This window comes from Artibeus jamaicensis, unplaced genomic scaffold, assembly GCF_021234435.1.
Source record: "Artibeus jamaicensis isolate MK-2021 breed Jamaican fruit bat unplaced genomic scaffold, CSHL_Jam_final contig_559, whole genome shotgun sequence".
NCBI lineage: Eukaryota > Metazoa > Chordata > Mammalia > Chiroptera > Phyllostomidae > Artibeus > Artibeus jamaicensis.
In genome coordinates, this window is record NW_026521887.1 from 9,308,075 (window position 1) to 9,328,275 (window position 20,201).

At 37.8% G+C, this 20,201-nt stretch overlaps 1 protein-coding gene across 2 annotated transcripts in view; it reads left to right on the forward strand.

The window, feature by feature from the left end:
* NALCN (sodium leak channel, non-selective) overlaps window positions 1-20,201 on the forward strand; it is a 416,515-nt gene that overhangs the window by 332,339 nt on the left and 63,975 nt on the right. For both annotated transcript variants that reach the window (XM_037142536.2, XM_053670341.1), the window contains 4 exons: window positions 14,870-14,971; window positions 15,347-15,416; window positions 17,910-18,001; window positions 18,090-18,212. In XM_037142536.2, the coding sequence (XP_036998431.2) occupies window positions 14,870-14,971; window positions 15,347-15,416; window positions 17,910-18,001; window positions 18,090-18,212 (387 nt within the window). The remainder of the gene's footprint in view (window positions 1-14,869; window positions 14,972-15,346; window positions 15,417-17,909; window positions 18,002-18,089; window positions 18,213-20,201) is intronic.

Below are 20,201 nucleotides of genomic sequence, written 5' to 3' on the forward strand. Positions count from 1 at the left end.
TGCTATTATGACACCCATGTTATAGCTGACAAAATTGAGTCTTAGAGAAGATAATGTTTCCCAGTATCACATACCATGGAAACAATTTTGGGTAACACATCGATCAGCAATATCAACTATAATGTTATTTTCCAGGTCAGCAGCCATATTTATGTGTCCCCAAGAACTTGTGCAACTAAGTTCTCACATTTATCGGAAGGTGACCATCTGCTAAACACTTTGTACTCTTTTACCTACTCACTCCTTTAGGTCCTCTTAGCAATTCAGAACATGAGGATTATTAGCTGTTTTGAGATGAAGAAATTAAGGCTCTGAAAGGGTAGATAATCCACCTGAGGTCACCCTTTCTAGTGAGTCAGGGAGTCAGAGAGCCAGGAATCAAACCTTGGTCTGTGTGACTTTGAAATCCATATAATAACTACCACTCTAAGCTTTTATTTTATAGAGGATTCTCCCTTCTCATGCTCTATATTGACAAATTCTAAATCTCTTAATTTTCCTATACTCATAGTGTGGCTACTTCTCAAAGCCACATACAGATTATGCACAATAGAAGAGTGACATATCAATACAAGAATTAGAGCTAAAATTCATCCTCCACCCCCACCTGCTCAGGCACATAACCAAGCAATGTCCCCATTTTGGGATTACACCTCTCAAGAAGAAGAAAGTCTTTTTCCCATTTATGCAAAAGTTGTTATATAGGCTATAGGCATTCAGGCAGTTTAAATCCCTAGAATAGAAACTCTCTTCAGTCTCTTCCTTCTGTCTCCACACCTTCCATAAAACTTCCCACTAGTAGCTGTGAGTTATCTTCGGGTAATAGATATAAGTGTCTTCATGGGAGATCTTTTGCCGAATATTGGTTACCACTCATATCAGAACCTGATGAAAAAGTCAACTCAGGCATGATCATTTTTGGACTGGAATTGTGTGGCCTTCTTGACACTGGTTAGAAAGATGGCTTCATTCCTATTCAGGTCTATACAGTCATATATAATATGCTCTGTCAGTGTAGAATGAGAGCAGGCTTTGCAATCAACCACACTTGTCTGCAAATCTTCTGAGCAATGGTGAGTCCTTGAGAAGTCTCAGTTTCTTCATCTGTCAGGTGGGGAAATAAGCAACCTCCTGGAAGTGAACAACCAATGTGTCATCAAGGTATTCACCCAGTAGCTCAAAAGCCAAACTTAGAATCTTGGCTTCACCACTTCATGGATGTTTAACTTTAGTCAAGTTACTTCATCTTTCTGCACCTCAGTTTTGTTGTCTGTTAAACAAGGTTTGTAAATTAATAGACCCTGTCTAATAGTTGAGAGTGAAACAAGTTTGTATCTGTAAAGCACTGTTGGGAACTGCTCTGCCTGGTTTCAGGAATTGTAACTGCCTCCCATAGATAAGAATGAGTGAGCAACCTCCTAAATGCAAGCCACTAAGGAGACAAAGCTTGTCTCTGGTAGCAAACACTGCCTGGTCTTACTCCCCCTGCCCCTAAGCATGGTCAATGGTCAATGATGGGTAAGACCCCTCAGAGGAAGGGCAACCTAAGCCAGACATGATCACTTGGGAGCACATAATGGAAGGACTTGGGGGGCTTCAAAAAAGAGGGAGTAGCCAGGACCCTCACTTCCTGGCTATTCTGACATAGCCCAGACCCCATGTTCTCTAGGAGAAGTGCTTCCTGGCTCTAGTCCACTTAAGCCTGAAAACCTGTGACAGGGAAGGCAGTGCAGCTCTTTGCCTGGCTAGAATGGGTTCAGGGGTGATTGGGCATAAGAAAGAATTCCTAACAATCCTGTGAAGACTGCTTTGCTAAGAATGCTTTTAGTTAAATTATAAAGGTGCAGGCAGAAAATGAGTTTATTTTCCCAAAGTTCTGTAGCCCTTTACTTGATAGACCCTGACTTAGAAGAAGCCCTAATGGTTCCTTGTATACTAGCTACTGTTTACTGCCTGACAATGATTAATAAGTTGTACCTGAACTCCTGTGCAAAAAAAAAAAAAAAAAAAACAATGAAAGCCTGTCTAGGCAAGGGTCAGTGCGCTCTCCCCTTGAGAGAGTTGCCAGGCCACTCCAAGGTGCTCTCACTTTGATAGAGGTGCTGTGCCATCCCTTTTCCTGCACAGGACTTGGTAGTCTGTGAATTTGTCTCATGTCTCATCCACGATGCCATGGGCACTGCAAGCCAGTGACACGTCAAAGCACTCTGCAAGTGACTTTCCATTATTAGTAGTAAGTCCAAGAGAGATCTATGGTTGCCCCCAATACCTAGGTAATTGACAGTCACCTTCAAAGCACATCCTCAAGGGCTTGCTTCAGAAGTTTCCAGTGTGGCCCAGCAGAGACTGTATCTAAGGTGCATAAATTGCTTTTGATAAATCACTACACCCTTTTCTAGTTTGATCCTAAGTTTCTTGCTCACTCACAGGAGAAAGTGTATCAGCTGAAGTTTTGTACTGAATTTAACTAACATCTTCAAGGTATTATAAGACTATTTTTTCAAATAATTTGCTGAATAGTTATTTGGTGGAAATACTCCTGAACTAACAACATAGATTCATCAACATGAACCTCATCAACAGAGGTTGGCATCACCTATAGCTATTTGGAAGTTGTGGGCATGGGCAGTGGTGATCTTCTGTAATGCCTGCAGTGCAGCTATGACATTTTCCACTCTGCTTGGACATGCCAGAAAAAAGCAGTCCTATATCAGAAGTAGAAGACTTGCATAGACTTTGGCAGGAAATCTCATCAGATGAATCAAGACCAGCATCTTTCAAGGACACCTGGCAAATAAGGGGCAAGAGCATGATCAAGGTGTTGGTAAAGTTAGGCCTGAATGACTTGACAGGTGATTTTGAGCAGGATGTAAATCAAGATAGTTGGATAAGAGGGGATAAGATAAGATGGTTGGATCAGGGGATGGTGATCTTGGTATGAGAAACAGATGACTAGAATCTGTAACTACCATCAGAGGCACCAGTAACAGAACCAGTGACTGCTATCATTGAGACAAGCATAACATTGTCTTTTACATGGGTTATAATTGCCTACCTGGAACCTTCAGAGTGCACATCATGTTGGATCTCTGTAACTTCTGAGTGGGTGATGACTTAACTAGGGGTGGTCTTTCATGGGCTATAGGCTGAATGAGAAGTGTCTCATTTGGTTACTTGCCTCTTCGATGGTCCCATTCTCCCAGCTGTTTATCCCCAGGATCCAGGACAGATGAACTGACACCTGGGCTCTTCTCTAGAACATGAGCCTTCAGGTCATATTCCTGTGGAAAAGAGGATGAGCCTGATTTTGTAAAGGAGACCATAGTGCTTTCTAGATAAAGGTAAAATCTAATTAAATTCTAATGATTCACTCCAAAGGATCACCTGTTCTTGTGCACATCATTAGCTATATGACGAGGGAAACTTGAGGAAGATAAAAAGAGCCTCTTTATTCTTATTCTATTCTCTATTTTCTAGACCCAGAGCTTCCAGTTCCCTGAATCTGGCCCAATTAATTGGGAAGTCTAAGAGAGCTTAATTATGCAAAGCATTAGCATCTTACCCCATTCGCTTTTTCCCATTTGGCAAGTTCTTTTCAGATTACAGTTCCACTGATTAGCCCAGCAACTCAGCAACTTTGGGCAAGGTCCTCTTAGTTCTCTGCAGCTCCACATTCTGGGCACAACTAACAAGGCACACTTGACACTACTGAGAAGGCTTGAGTACCTGCAGCATCCCACAGATCTTTGGGCTAGACTTGCAAAGGGAATATGAGGAGAGAAAGGTGCTGGGTGACCCTGAAGATGAGAGGAATGCAGACAGATATCACCAAAGCTGAGTTGGGTTTAGCAATTTAGCAATTGTTCCTCATACAGCAGCAATTTTTTATAACCAATATTTGGAAGAAATAACTTGAGGTTTTAAGGAAATAAAGTGTTGGGCATTAATGCACCAATATTGATTAAGTTTTAAATTATTAACATCTCATATTAAAATATTTATTAATATTTAATATTTATAATATTAAGTAGTAGGTATTAATTTTGGACATGTTACTATTAAAATATTCAATATTAATCAAATATTTAATCTAAATATTAAATATTAACAAAAATATTTATCTGTGATTATATTAAGGGTACATAGTTGTTGGTTTTCACTAAGATTTTCATAACACTTAAAAACTCTTATAGTTTAGTTGAAAGACCATTTTGAGATACAGAGACTAAGTGGATAGATGGAAATAAAGCATATTCAGAGAATAGTAAACTAAGGAAATAAAATCTATGGGCACACAAAATGCCCATGTCATATTTTGTGTTGACACGAAATATGAAAAATTTCAAGTGGCAATATAACTTAATTGAAGCAAAATTATATATACATTTTTTTTCAATCAAACTTTCATTCAACCTTTTAAAATTTTTATGGAGAAATAATTGACATATAACTTTATATCAGTTTCAGGTATACAAGATGATGATTTGAGGAGATATTTATATATTATAAAATGATGACTACAATAAGTCTAGGTAACATTAGTAAAACAATATAACCTGAGGTGCTTTCCTAGATAGTACCTGATTTGTGGTAATCAAAATATGTTATATTTCACTGAATTAGCATCTGCTTTATAGATTATTTTCGGATAAGCTCCAAAGTGATTGTAATATTGCTCTGGATTAGAAAAGCTGCTATCTAAATTTTATCTAACAAGTGTGGGAATATAATTTAATAAGGTTTTTCTTTTACTATTTTTTCATTGGAGGTTAAAGTAATAAGTAATACAGAAAATATATACCTGTGGAAAAATTGGTTTATATGGTTTATACAACATAAAATTTCACTTTTAATATAATAAAAAGTTTAGTCTTTGTGAGGTAATTTACATTTTTCTGAGTTAGTAGTTGGGTTACTAAAGATGAACTTCAATGAATGATGTTCCTGACATTTTATTTACTAAATTTTAATGGGTGCACTAAAGGTATAGATTTCCCATTAGTTAATTTCCTTTTTTCCAGTTCCTTTTGTAAGTTTTATTTATTTATTAATTATATTTATTGATTATGCTATTACAGTTGTCATGATTTTTCCCACTTTGGCCCCCTCCATCCAGCACCCCCTACTGACTCAGGCAATCACCCCACCATCGTTCATGTCATAAATTCTTCAGCTACTCCATTCCCTATAATGTACATCCCCATGGCTGTGCTGTAACTACCTATTCATACTTCTTAATCCCCTCATCTCTTTATCCATTTTCCCCGCTCCCTCATCCCATCTGGCAACCATCTGGTAACTAATTTCTTTTTTCTTGCTGCTTTTAAGAGTCTCTTCATCTTTAACCTTTGGCCTTTTAATTATGATGTGTCTTGGAGTGGGCCTCTTTGCATTGTGATTGAGATTCTCTGTGCTTCCTGGAATTGCATGTCTATTTCCTTCACCAAATTACAGATGCTTTCTTTCACTATTTTTTAAGGGGGATTTCCAATTTCTTGCTCTTTCTTTTCTCCTTCTGGTACTTCTATAATGGGAATGTTGTACCTCTTAGCATTATCCCAGAGGCTGCTTATACTATCCTCATTTTTTCTGGATTCTTTCTTCTTGTTCTGCATGGTTGTTTTTTGCTTCCCTGTATTCCAAAACATTAATTTATTTATCAGCTTAATTCACTCTACTGTTGTTTCCCTGAAAATTGTCCTTTATTTCATTTAGTGTATCCTTCATTTCTGCTGCATCTTTTTTTATGCTGCTAAGGTCCTCACTAAGTTCCTTGAACATCCTTATAAACAGTCTTTTGACTGTTTGTTGGTAGATTTCTTATCTCCATTTCATTCAGCTCTTTTTCAGAGTTTTTATCTGTTCTTTCATTCAAGCCATGTTTCTTCGTCTCCTCATTTTGGCAACTTCCATATGTTTGTTTCTATGTGTTTAGTGGAGCTGCTTTAACTTTGTGTCTTGATAGTATGGCCTAATATAGTAGGTGTCCTAAAGGGTCCAGTGGCATAGCCTCCCCTATCATGCCAGCTGGGTATGCTCTTCAAGTGGGCTGTGTACATCCTCCTCTTGTAGTTGAGCCTTGGTTGCTGTTCAAAGATCAAAAGGAGGGGACCACTGACACCAACTTCTGCTGTGTGTGGAGGATCAGCTGTTCAGGGGCACACTGTTGGTTCTCCAACATGGTCTGTAGCTATCCACTGGGTTCAGTGGCCCTAAGGTTTCCCAGGTGGTGCAGGCCAAGGTCAGCCCCTACCTGTATTTTGCTCAGAACACACTGTCTGAGCTGTAAAGCAATCTGAGATGGCTGCTTCTTGTGCTGGACTTGGAGGCAAAACCAAGCTATGACTCTAATATGGCTGCTGCTAAGGCTCACTGAAGGGAGCTATTGCTTGTTTGATAGGATTTAGAAGCCAAGACCAGCCATTCTTATGGAAAAGTAGCTTGGGTGGGCCTGTAAATTGGGTAGGGATGAGTCTCAGGAGATATTCAAGGTGGATCAAACCGTGTTAACCAAGTTGATAGAGTCTCAGATATAACACCAGGTTGCCAGCTCTGTGCTCTGTGGAGGCAGGATTTAGAAATTGACCTGCCTTTTGACCCAGCAATTCCACTGCTAGGATTATACCCCAAGAATCCTAAAACATCAATTTCAAAGAACCTATGCACCACAATGTTCATAGCAGCACAATTTACAATAGCCAAGAGTTGGAAGCAACCTAGGTGCCCATCAGTAAATGAATGGATCCAAAAATTGTGGTACATATACACCATGGAATTTTATGCAGCAGAGAGAAAGAAGGAGCTACTACCTTTTGCAACAACATGGATGGAACTGGAAAGCATTATGCTGAGTGAAATAGGCCAGGCATTGAAGGACAAATACCATATGATCTCACCTTTGACAGGAAGCTAAAGAATAAAACAAACAAGCAAACAGAATAAAAACAAAGACGCTGAAATAGAGAACAAGTGGGCAGCGACCAGAGGGGAGAGGGAAGGGAACTTAAGGGGAAAAAGGGGGAGGGATTTTGAGGAACAAGTATGAAAGACACAGAGATGAGGACTGGGGGGGGGGGGGAATGGGAGGGAGGGGGGAGACCGGGCGGGGGGGGGAATGGGAGAAATAGATAAAAAAAAATGTACTTGAAAAGTAACTAAATAAAATTAAATATTTAAAAAATAAATAAATAAATAAATAAATAAATAAATAAATAAATAAATGTGTTTGAATGGAAAAAAAATAAAATGTATTTAATTGTTAAAAAAAAAGAAAAAGAACAATGGCCTCTGCTCACCTTGATGTCAGATACTGCAGTTTCTCCTAGTATGCCCCTAGTGCCCTTAAAGCTGCTACCCTGGTTCCAGAGCTCAGAGGGAGTGAGCGTGAGTAGGTGAGTCCATGTGTGGGTTTTTTAAGAGGAACTGCTTGGTGCTCCAGTAGTTTATTCTGCCTACTCAATCTTCTCCAGTTTTTGCAGCTGGAAGTTGTAGGGACTTAACTTCCTGGCACAGAAATCCTGGCACTAGGAGCGAGGCTGGGACTCTTCACTCCCAAGATACCCCTCCCAAATTTATATCCACATGGGTATAGGACCAGCCCATTGCACATCTGCACCCCTCCTACCAGCCTGGATAGATGTGATTTCTTTAATTCCATAGTTGTCAGACTTCCATTCAGAGTGATTTCTGATGTTCCTGAGTGATGATTGTTCTATATTTTAGTTGTGATTTTGATGTGGTTGTGAGCCATGTCTCAATATTCCTTTTTATTGAAGTACCTACATATGATAAGACATTATAGCCTACTTTTATTTTTCAATCTACAATGAGGTTCTAGTTAGCCCAGACATGTATTTACATTTCTGTATATGAAAACATTTTTATTAAGATACAAGATTAGGAAAAACTAATCTGCTGTTGCTATTCAAGAGCCATATCCATTTACTCAGGACTGGGCTGATTCACAAAGAAATGAAATATTCACTACAGTAAAAATGCAGCTTTTTCCTCATCTCAGCAAGAGCTCAGTACAGGGAACCTCACCCATCAGAATCTCCTGTTGTCTCTACTTTGGACAATCACCTTGTCACTTCAGTAGTGTCAGGTAAGAGCCCATTTCAGGAAATACTCATTTTCTATTTTCTTATACAGTTCAACCATAGTTTACATAGGTATCACAGAAGGACTATTTTCTTGTTGTCTGTTGATGAGATTACATTATATTCACTGGTATCAGATAATATTTTGCAATGTGTTACCTTGTGGATATGAAGATTTGAGTAAAATCCTTCATATGTAATGCTCTGCAAAGTTACATTGCAGTTCCTTTAGATGGTAATTATATTTAATACCAAATGGTATCATGCAATATAACTTTTTTATAATGAATGAAAATAATTTGAAGACTCATAGGCCTCTTTTTTCATTACGGAATATATAGGCTTTTCCAACACCTTTGTTCTGAAACATTAAGAAGGAAGACATGGAGAAGCAGAGGGAAAAAACTGAGGACCCCCTGCTACTGTTTCTATAAACAACTAGGGATGTTTATAGGCTAATAAAGCTCAGAAAATATCTCAAATAGCCATAATCTTTGGGCAAATTTTAAAATATTTTAGATGGAGAAATGTCAAGAAAAACAGAGACGATTTCTTAAGACACAATTCTCTTCCCTCAGCCTCCACAGAAGACGATACATATATGGCTGTCATGTTAAGACGCAATTGAAATTCCACAGCACAAAGGCAATACAGAGAAGAAGAAGAAAAAAAGAATCAATCTTTCACATGTTTTTTTCAAAGGCTTGGCAAGAAACCAGGGGTAATATTTTTGCAACTTGGAATATGTGTTTATTGAAGAATATTCCCACATTTGAATCATCATCAGGGGTCCTAGGTTTGTTTTACTTTCAAAGGTAGAGAGGGCATAACATTGACCCCGACTGGGAAAAGGAAAATGCTTCACTGTGATTCTCCTCCTGGGAGTAGGAATAAAGGGATTACATATGCCTGCATAATGGAGAATTTCCTCACTCACACAAGACAAAAGAGTTCATTATTTTTCATCAGACACTTGAAGCCTTGTGCCTCCTAGCTCCAGAAGCCAAGCTGGTAGACCAATATTTTTATGTTAGCCACTAGATGGTGTTCTAGGAAACTGGCCCTTCCAGTCTATGCCATGATGATGAGATTGAGATGCTGAAGACCTTAATAACATGGTTTTCCCCCTAAGAGAGGTGAGACCACGACCTTTCCTAAAGATCAGTGTGATTTTTTCAATACCATTATCTTTGTCTTTTCTCTAGGCAGCAAATAAATCAACATTTTCTTCCTGAAAACATATTAGGTTCTTTTTATTATTTTTCAAGTACAGTTTTCTGTCTATTTCTCCCATCCCAGCCCACCCCGCCTCATGCTCCCCACCTCCCTCCCATTTCTACTCCCCTTAGTTATTGTCCCTGTGTCCTTTATACTTGTTCCTCTAAATTCCTCCCCTTTTTCCCCTTAAATTCCCTCTCATCTCCCCTCTGCTCACTGTCCCCCTGTTCTCTATTTCAGTGTTTTTGTTTTTATTTTGCTTGCTTGTTTGTTTTGTTGTTTAGCTTCCTGTTAAAGGTGAGATCATATGGTATTTGTCTTTCAACACCTGGCCTATTTTACTCAGCATAATGTTTTCCAGTTCCATCCATGCTGTTGCAAAGGGTAGGAGCTCCTTCTTTCTGCTGCATAGAATTCCATTGTGTAATGTACCATAGTTTTTGGATCCATTCAGTTACTGATGGGCACATAGGTTGCTTCCAGCTCTTGGCTCTTGCTGCTATGAACATTGGTGTGCATAGGTTCTTTTGGATTGGTGTTTCAGGGTTCTTAGGATATACTCCTAACAGTGGAATTGCTGGGTCAAAAGGCAGGTCCATTTTTAGTTTTCGTACTGAAAACTAAAATAGAAATTTTCAAACAGAAAATTCCATACTGTTTTCCATAATGGTTGTACCAGTCTGCAATCCCACCAACAGTGAACTAGCATCCCCTTTTCCCCACAACCTCTCCAACATTTGTTGTTTGTTGCTTTGTTTATGATAGCCATCCTGACCGGTGTAAGTGGTATCTCATTGTGGTTTTAATTTGCATCTCTCTGATGGCTAGAGATACTGAGCATCTCTTCATGTGTCTCTGGATCCTCTGTATGTCCTCCTTGGAGAAGTGTCTGTTCAAGTCCTTTTCCCATTTTTTAATTGGGTTAGTTGTCTTCTGAAAACATATTTGTTTTATCTTTATGTAAGAACAAAAGCCATCAAATTCAAATGAAAAATTATAAGTGATAAAATATAATTCGATTGAACATTTAAGTTCTTCTTTAGAGTAGGTATTTTACTAAAATGTTGGTAAAGTATTAAAAGTTCCAAATTCCTTACTGGTAAAATATTAAAATTTTTGAATTCCTTAATCATTTACTATTTCAACTTGACAATAGATTACTGTAACACACAATATTTGGAGACCATGTTCTCAGTCACAGATCAGATCTCCCATCTATACTGAAATGAGTTTAGCTCAGCCCCACATTGGCTTACTCAGGTTTCCTTTAATAACCTTCACCTAGAATATAGAGAGAGGTTTATAAATTTCCTACTTGCAAGAACTAATATCTGATTTTTTTTATTGCTGTCATCTATCATTGGTGTTCAGCTAATTTTGAGATGGCATAGTATTCCAGCCTGAGATAAAATTAATACTATTTAACTTCCCTTTTAAAAAGCGTATTTCAAACACATGCTGTTTTGTTTGTGATCATGTTCGTGTTCCATATGCATGAAGTCACCAAAAAAGAAAATAAAATATTTGATCTTCACAGAATTACAAGGTTAATTCATTTAATATAGTTGTTGAGTACCTACTGAGTTTTCTCATTCAAAAGTCATTGAAGATATTCACAGGAAAGAGGAAGCATTTGATCCAAGAAGAGACTGAACAAGAGCATTGCTAAATGGAGATGGAAACTGTCTACCTTTGCTTTGGCACCAGACTTGGAGGTGGAGTGCTAAGAAGCATGGGGCTGGCACAGGGGACCTCTTAACCAAGCCAAGGCAGCCCCATCTGCCTGACTTCACTTTGCTAAGATTATGTGGGTTCTTTTGGAGCCCAGGAAATGAGGATGGGGGTAAGCAGCCTCTGCTCGAGAAGATCCCGGCAAGGATCTCTCAGTGAGAAAATGGAAACCACTGGAGTTTATGCTTCTACTGAACTCTGAAATCACCTGTTACATGATTTAACAGGACCACAGTTACTGAGCACTTTTCCCCCCATCATTATCTAGTTTAAAATTTTACTAGCAAACAGTGTTAGAAACATAGAAGAAATTGATAGGATAAGGAAATTAAAACAAATGGTTTTATGTATTACATTTAAATGGTCATCTCAACTGATTAAGCACAGGTTTTCTGATCACAGGGTAGAGCTAAAAAACAGCCATACACACACACACACACACACACACACACACACAATACTGAATCATGTAGGGAACAAAGATTTACATATATGGCTGAAACTCCAGCCCTTTTTAGTAGTATTTTCTGAATTCTCTAGTCTCAGTAGAAAAGACTTTTCTCTTTTGGGGAAAGTTCCAAAGAGAAAAAGGGACTTGCTTTCTCACCACTTCAGCCACACTATTGGTGGAGTTGGAAGAAGAGATGTCGCAAGTCAGGGGAGTCTTTCCAGTAGCCAAAGGGTCTCCATAGAGACCTGTTTCTCTTATAGTCAGAGGAAGGGGTCTCAGCTAGATCCCTGAGGCCACCCAGCAGGCATGGTTGTATTATGCTGACCCAGGTGCTGGGACATCCTTTAGGTCCTAGTATCAGTAGCTGCAATGCTAATTCTTCTCTGGTAAGAATGCCCAGCCAGCCTTAGGCTGAGCTGTTGGGCAAACACTGTAACTGCACAGAAACTTCCTTTCTTTAGTATGACCTTTTCTCCTTGTTTTCTTTTTGATTCAAACTGATTTCATTTAGCAACCTGACTCACCTGCCTCCTTCTCTACCTTGAATGTCCACTCCCTTAATCATTGAGCCCTCAGAACAATGAGATTCTGGTTGGTATCAAGTAATCTTAGGAGCAGAGTTTTGGGTCTACTGACCATAGAGACAAGAGTTTTGGTCAAGCTAGAGATAACATCTAGGTCTCAGTTAGGTTTCAGCACCAGATCCAGAAAAGCAACCAAAACCAGACACAGTTGTACCATGGCGGCCATCAGGACCAGGAGTACTGATCAGCGATTCTCTATTCTAGCACTGACCAATCAATAGGGACTACAACCCTAACCCTGACCTTGACCCTGACTCTAACTCTCTTAGTCACCATGATTAATGATTTCCCCCCTATATAACCCATCCCCTTGAACAGGGGTGTCAAATTCATTTTCACCGGGGGGGCTACATCAGCCTCTCAGTTGCCTTCAAAAGGCCAAATATAATTTTAGGACTGTATAAATGTAACTACTCCTCAACAGTTAAGGGAGAGCTCAGTGCTGCCACTGGGTAGAAACAAGGTGGAGGGCAAGATTTGGCCCACGGGCCTTGTGCTTGCCACCTGTGCCCTAGAAGCCATCAGGGAGCCAGATCCTTGAGCATTAGCTCACCTGTGTCTCCAAGAGCAGACCAAAATAACTTCTAAAAATAAACTCTAAAACTTCCCAAAAATAAATCCTCACTTTCTTTGCTGCAGACTCTTGTCTGCATCTTACTGAGCTTTAATGTACTCAGGGACCCAGACCAGTTTAGTCCAGTAACAAAAGCAGCAGTCCTTTAGAGGAGGCAGTTAAAGCCAGTTACATCTTCCACTTCAAACATAACAAGACACCCAACTCGAATGGGTATGTTATTATTCAGTTGTATGTGTTTTGCATATAAAGCTTGTTGGTCTTAGCTACTTTAAGGGAGAGTCTTGTGACAAAAGAATAGAAGTTACTAACACAGTGGCTGCAGGTTAAGTCTTGACAATTTACACAAATGGCAGGGATCCGTATATCTATGTCAGAATAACACCATTATCCGAATAGTTTTTCACAGCATGGCCTCATAATTTTTAATTTTTTGTTGCACAATCTTTAGTATATATGAGATCATGCTACACCTTTGTCAATTCAGCCTAACTTATAAATGTATCTTCCTATGCAACATCATTGTAATCCTGGAAATAAGCACAATCTCTGTATATCATTATCATAAATCTTTGTTGTTCAATAAAATTTTGGCTTGGATTTTATCTCAAAAGCATTCATGCTGCTTATTACCCTAAGAATACTAATGAGTTGAGCATTATTTTCTATAATTCATTTGCATTTATTGAGTTTCTACAATTTTTCATAGGTATTCACCATAATTATCTTCATTAGCATCAAAGGCATTTTAAGTACTTAAATATACACATGGTATTATAAAAGTTGCTGTTATATGTATAATAAACAGACATAGGTCTTTTCTCAAAGATCTTAACCTTGAGACAAACAGTAATGGAACTCAAAGCCAGTTTAGGTAACAAGTTAGGAAACATAAATATAAAAGTTTGATGTAAAACAATGACAGTAGTACATGTGATCAGCTCTTGAACAAATTATGGTGTCATAAGATTTTCATATCATAAAATTGTATTATTTTAAGCCTATAAGTTTTCTTTGAGATCAAGGCCTTCTTCTCATGTTACCCATAAGGAAACTGAGCTGGAGGATCACTCAACTTATTCATGACAGTTTTGCCTCTGGAACACATCTCTCTTAAGCTCTGTATTATTTCTTTGCATTTGACTACTACAACGAGGGAAATTCTGTCATTTTCAGTTGGAGAGAGCTTTCTGGAAAAGAAATTTTGTTCTCTCTCCAAATCATTCACACCACAGGTATTGAGACACCCAATTATGAAGAAAAGAATACATTTTTAAAAGTCTTCAGTGTTCTGTACCTGCAAAGAAAATGGTAACTGATTATCTGCAAGTCACAAGCTTTAGACCGAGGCTTCTTTAGGTATTAATTTCCGCTGTAGTTATTTCTTTTTATTGCTGATTTGTGCATCTATCTAACTTTATGCTTTCTAATTTTCTGAGTTCTGCAAAATCTTTTTGGAACATATATTCCATTGTCCCAGGGACCTGGGTAGACAAATCCTTCCCTAAGGGCTTTTATTGGAAACCTCCAATAAAAACTAACATAATTAACTGTGGTCAGGCTTGTACTACTACTTACGGAATCCCGATAGAAGCTCACCTATTTGGGTGATAGGAGGGAAAATATACATGTGGTGGGTGGTAGGGGCAAGTGTTTTCTGTTTATTTTCCAGCCCCTCTTCATAGCTATGACAGCTCTGCTTTGTAAGTGTTCTTGACATGAAACCTAAAGCTCCTTTTCTTTTATTGCTGTGTGTCATTTGCTGTATTTTGCCTTACCATTGATGTTTCCTCTCAGACTCACAAAAAAAAAACTAAGCAAACAACTAGAACAGGGTCAGAATCAGAGAAATGGACATAATATGGAGGGATTTCAATGGGGAGGGGGAAGGGAGGAATAGGGGGCAAAGGTACAGGGAAGAAGAAGCATAATTAAGGAAACCAAGGACTTGTACAAGAACTTATATATACAAGTCATGGACATGAACTAAGTGGGGGGGAGAATGCTGGAGGGTTGGGTGGGGCAGGGCAGAGAGGGGATTAAGGAGGGAAAACTGCAATAGCATAATCAATAAAAATACTTCAAAAATAAAAAGAATCTAACCTTTCTTTGCAAAAAAAAATAATAAGAGTAATGAGTAGTTATGTATTATTCATCCTAAGTGTACTGATCATGCATTTATCTCAGGCTTTCTCTCTTTTTTTTCCCCTAGAGCTTGCACTCGACAACGCATACTGAGTGGATCATTTGAGGGGCAGCCAGCAAAGGAAAGGTCAATTCTCAGTGTGCAGCATCATATCCGCCAAGAGCGCAGGTAAATACACCAGGGGATGAGGCTACATAGAAACTAAGGAAAGGAGTTTTACAGGAAGGGTTCACTGTACACAGGCCTGGTTAGAAGCATGGGTTCTATTCCTTGATAGTAACAATAATAAAATTTACAATCATATCCAAAGATTCAAAAGATCTTTGAAAAATATTTTTTGGTGATGGCCAAATTCCCACTTCTAAAATCAGAAGGAAAATTTCTGAAAATCAAAGACATTTGGATAGACTACAGCTTTTTCTATAAAAAATATAAATAAGCTTATTTTATTTAAGAAAGTTTTTTTTTAAATAATCATCATTGCTTAAATCAAAATTTGGTCTTGAAATGTACATATTGACCAATTGGTTGTGGTTGTTTTAGATCACTAAGACATGGATCAAACAGCCAGAGGATCAGCAGGGGGAAATCTCTTGAAACTTTGACGCAAGATGTAAGTTCTAAGCGATGCTTTGGATTTCGGAAAAATGATTATGAAAATGTATTTAAATGACTGCTTACATGATTATAGCAACTGTCTTTCTGTCACATTGTCACCTTTCCTTAAGACTTTCTACCAGAGGAAATGAGGAGACCAGGTACAGAAAACTGATGGTTAACTTTGGAAAATTCTGGACATCCCACATGCCTTTCTTAAGATAGCAACACAAAAATGACATATTAGTTACACTTGACTGAAATTAAAGACATCCGAAGCATTTTATAGGAGTGATTCACATTACTAACTGTGAATATTTACTAAGTTTAAAATACTCTAGAATCTCAATTTACTGTCCATTATTTCAGGACTTTGCATAGTAGGAAATAAAATTTTATTTCTAAAAGAATATTTATGTCAAAACTGCAAAAGATTTTCCAATAATTTCTCTGCTTTTAGACTTCAGATCACTCATTTGTTTATTTACTGACCCAAATATATATCAAGCATTCATCATATGCCAGATTCTAAGTGGCGAGGACTAGTGGAGAAACAAGATATCATCTCTGCCCTGCAGGCACTTACAGTCTAGTAAGAGATGATAAGCAAATAAACAAATATATAATAATTTCTGAATGATTTTTATTCTTTTTTCATTGCTGTTATAGATTGACTCTGTAAAGAAAAATAAAATAATGTGAAGAAATGGAAGGTGGACATTTTGAGGCAGGGAATGTTAAAGGATGGTCAGGGTATGCTCCTCTACCTGAGCACAGAGCTCCAGATGAATAAAAGAGGGAACCATGTGAAAATCCCAGGGCACCCAAGGGGGCTTAGTTCTATCTTCCAGGTTAGACTCACCAGCAGCTCTACCATGCTGAGGTTACCATGAGAGGTGGAAAGTACATATTAAGTAATTGCCAGTAGTGAAAACTAGGTTGAAGTATAGGTCTTAAGTTGACTGGATAACTTGGATGAAAGAGCAGTCTTGAACATTCAGAGCCAAGGATAGTATTTGCAAAAAAAAGGTCAAGCAAGAGAAAGTTAGCAAAGTTTTACAGGTGTTTTTTTTTTTGTCTTTTACATCACTTACCTCTTCTTTCTTATGAGTTTCTGGAATAGTTCATCATACTTTATCTGCTTTCAAGAAACTGCTATCTTAGAGTAAACTCTCCTTACTAAGTGTTCCAGGTAAAATTGAGAATGGAAGACGTTGGTGATGAAAACAACCTAATATTGAGATTACCCAAGGTACATGGTTCTAATTAACAGAAACATATTCCCTAGATGAGTTTTTAAGCCGGAGGCTGTCTGATATGATCCACCATTTTGTTAACATGGAATTGTGATTGGATCTAATACATGGCCTGTGTACTTAGTATAATTTGTGCTCAGCCATAGTACATGGAGAAATTTGGGGGTAAAAATTCAGAGAGGCAGCACTAATTCAAAGGACTTTCCTTTAATGTAATTCAATAGAAGCACAATATAAATCAAAATCAAATTAGAACATGGCTTTGAAAATATGTTTAAATATATACAACAAAAGGCTCAATTTGAATTATTTCAATTCACAGGTTTATTTCTTCTTCAAAGATATTTTGTTATATTTTCAACATAGATTTTTAAGAAAAATCTGTCCCTATCTTCTCCATAGCAAATGGTCATGGAGGTTCTGCTAATTTTATGAGAAATCTTTCCTATTTCCTCCATAATAGAGGCAATTTAAAATAGAGAGTTTCATCTTTTTCACTTATTCCAAATGATAGAAGAGACAGATAATTCAATCTAGGGACTACTTTCTATAAAATTTATGAAGTTATTTGAATAATAGTTCTCTATCTCCCACAGAGTGAAAACCGGAGTGAATATCCTACATGATCTGCTCCCCCAACTCCCCCCACACACACTGGTCTGGCCACATTTTCTCTTACTCTGTTGCTTTCTCTCCACTTATACTGGCATTCTGACTATTCCGTGTGCAGATCCACTCACTACTCTGGAAGAACACATCTCTGCTAAAATCCAGTGGCCTGCATCCTCCTACTTTTTGCTCAAATAACTTCTTATTGAGGCCTGCTCCAACTTGTCTATTTAAACTCAGAGTCTTCTGGCACTTTTTATTCCCGTTTTTTTTTTTTTTTTACCACAGTGCTAAGCCTTTTCTAACATTTTGTTTATTTTGATTTAATTTTGGTCTATCTCCCCTGACTAGAATATTAGTCTCATAAAATCTAGGATCTTTTCAGAGATTTCTTTGTTTGCTTTTTTTCTTTTTCCTTTTGCCATATTGCCAGCACTAGAAAAGTGCCTGGCACATAATCGATTCTCAATATATGTTTTTATTGAGAAAAACCCTTTGGAGTTAAAAAAATACCCTTGTTAAGATGACTGTGACTGTTAAAATATATAGAAAATAAAAAGTACTTATTTTAATTAAAAAATGATCATTTGGGGGGCCTTCAAAAATATTAGTTATTTTGATTTGCCCCTTTTATTTATTTCTAGCATTCCAATACAGTAAGATATAGAAATGCACAAAGAGAAGACAGTGAAATAAAGATGATACAAGAAAAAAAGGAGCAAGCAGAAATGAAAAGGTACAGGGTACTATAGTGTTTCTTGGCTCTTGTTTTGGAACAGCAAACATTCCCTTAACCTTATTCATCTACAAATTTCCCCTTTCAGGAAAGTGCAAGAGGAGGAACTGCGAGAGAACCATCCATACTTTGATAAGCCACTGTTCATAGTAGGACGAGAACACAGGTTCAGAAACTTCTGCCGAGTGGTGGTCCGTGCTCGCTTCAATGCGTAAGTACACTCAATTTCAGCCAGGTGTTTGGCCTGACTCACACAAACAGCAGGGAAGGTTGTCATACCAGGAACAAGGAATGTGTAATCCTAATGGGGTCACAAAATAAACTGTGGGCTAATTAATCATGCTGCTCCTGTTTGCTAAGCAGCCAACCAGGCGGAAAACAAAGGTTGCAAATAGTTAACATTTATATAAAACTCATGTTTAGAAAACACTTAACAGCCATTTTTATTTGTTCATTTTTAACTGTCACTCAATAAATTTGTACCAGTGTTATTAACTCCATATTTGTTTTGGAAATACTGAAGCAAAGGGAGGCTGAATGACAAGGTGAAGGTCATTGAGCATGTCTATTTGACTTATAATTTCTTTGTGATCAAAAATATTCCAGCTGGTTTCTTCTTGAATAATGTAAAGTAGAAAGAAAGTTGGCTAGTGTTTTCATTACCAACTGTTATAAAAAGAAAAGCCACTTGCCAGTGACTCCATTTCTACCCAAAAGGAAGAAATGTGTGAGAAGCTGTCAGTGTAATCAACTGGGAGGATGCTGCATTTGTGATGACTCAAACCCATTTTAGTAGGCAGCTCACGGATGAAAGGGAATGTTTGTCACACATAACTTTAAGTGAATACCCTGAAGACATTAAGAGTCCTGGGAGAAGTACAGATGCTTTCTCATCTGTAATTGGACCTTCCCTGATGCTATTGTTTAAGTAAATTAATCTCCTTTGTAATCAATAACATTTGATATTTACTCTCTCTTCTGAGCTGAATTGTGTGTCTCCCCAAAATATTCATATGTTGAAGTGCTAACCCCCAGTTCCTCAGAATGTAACTGAGATAGGGACTTTAAAGAATTAACTAAATTAAGATGGGGTCATTAGAATGACCTTTAATTCAGTATGCCTGGTGTCCTTATAAAAAGAGGAAGACTACGTGAAGACACAGGGAGAAGATGACCATGCACAAGCCAAGGAAAGAGAGGCCTGAGACATATTCTCCAAGCTGTCAGAAAGAACCTACTGACACCTTCATTTTGAACTTCTAGCCTCCAGAATTGAGAGAAAATAAGTTTCTGTTGTGTAAGCCACTCAGTCTGTGGTACTTTGTTATAGCAGCCATCTGAAACCAATACATTACAATAACATTTTAGGACTGGAGAAGACCTCAGCAGTCATTTGATAACATTTTATCCCCCCTTCTTCAACAGAGGAGGGCATTTAGGTCAGCAGAGGATAAGAGCTTTGCTCAAGGACACCAGCTAGTTAGTGCATGGCTCTCTCTGACTGCCAGTCCATTGTTCTTTCTGCTGTTCTAGGAAGACCTTCATAGTTTCAAGCAGCTGAGTAATAATCATTAAAAATTTCCTGAATTTCCACAAAGTAAAGGAAGAAGTTGACAATTTAGAGTTTATTTTCAGTTCCAAAGTGTTTTTTTTTCTGAAATTATCCTGGTGGCTGCCTTCATGTTAATATCTGATTATTAATTCTCCACTTCATTTAGTGTGGTGTGATTCTCCTTGTCAGCAATGCAACTGATATGGACTGACGATGACTTTGTTGTCATTGGGAATACCTGTACAAACACCATTTGGGGTGTCACTGAAGACTGGTTCCCTGAAACTGAAAATTAGAAATCCCCTCCCCAAGAAATTCTATATACATTACTCCACAATATCATACTTAAATACAGGGTAAAGGACTCTATTGAATGTATTGATATTTAATTAACTAATTGTGAGGAACACCTTCAAGCTACTAAGGCAAAGATCTTTAACTGAGTTCTTTAAAGGAAAGTCAAAATTTAGTTTTGCAATATCCATGTCAGAAATTGTTGAATGTACTCTTCAATTCTAAAATATTTTGAGAAATATAAAACTTTACTTTCATAAATATCAGCTACAAGCTCTTCTAATTTTTTTCATTTAATATTCTCTGTCTTTCAAAGTCACATATACTTAACATATATTATAATGTATATTGGAA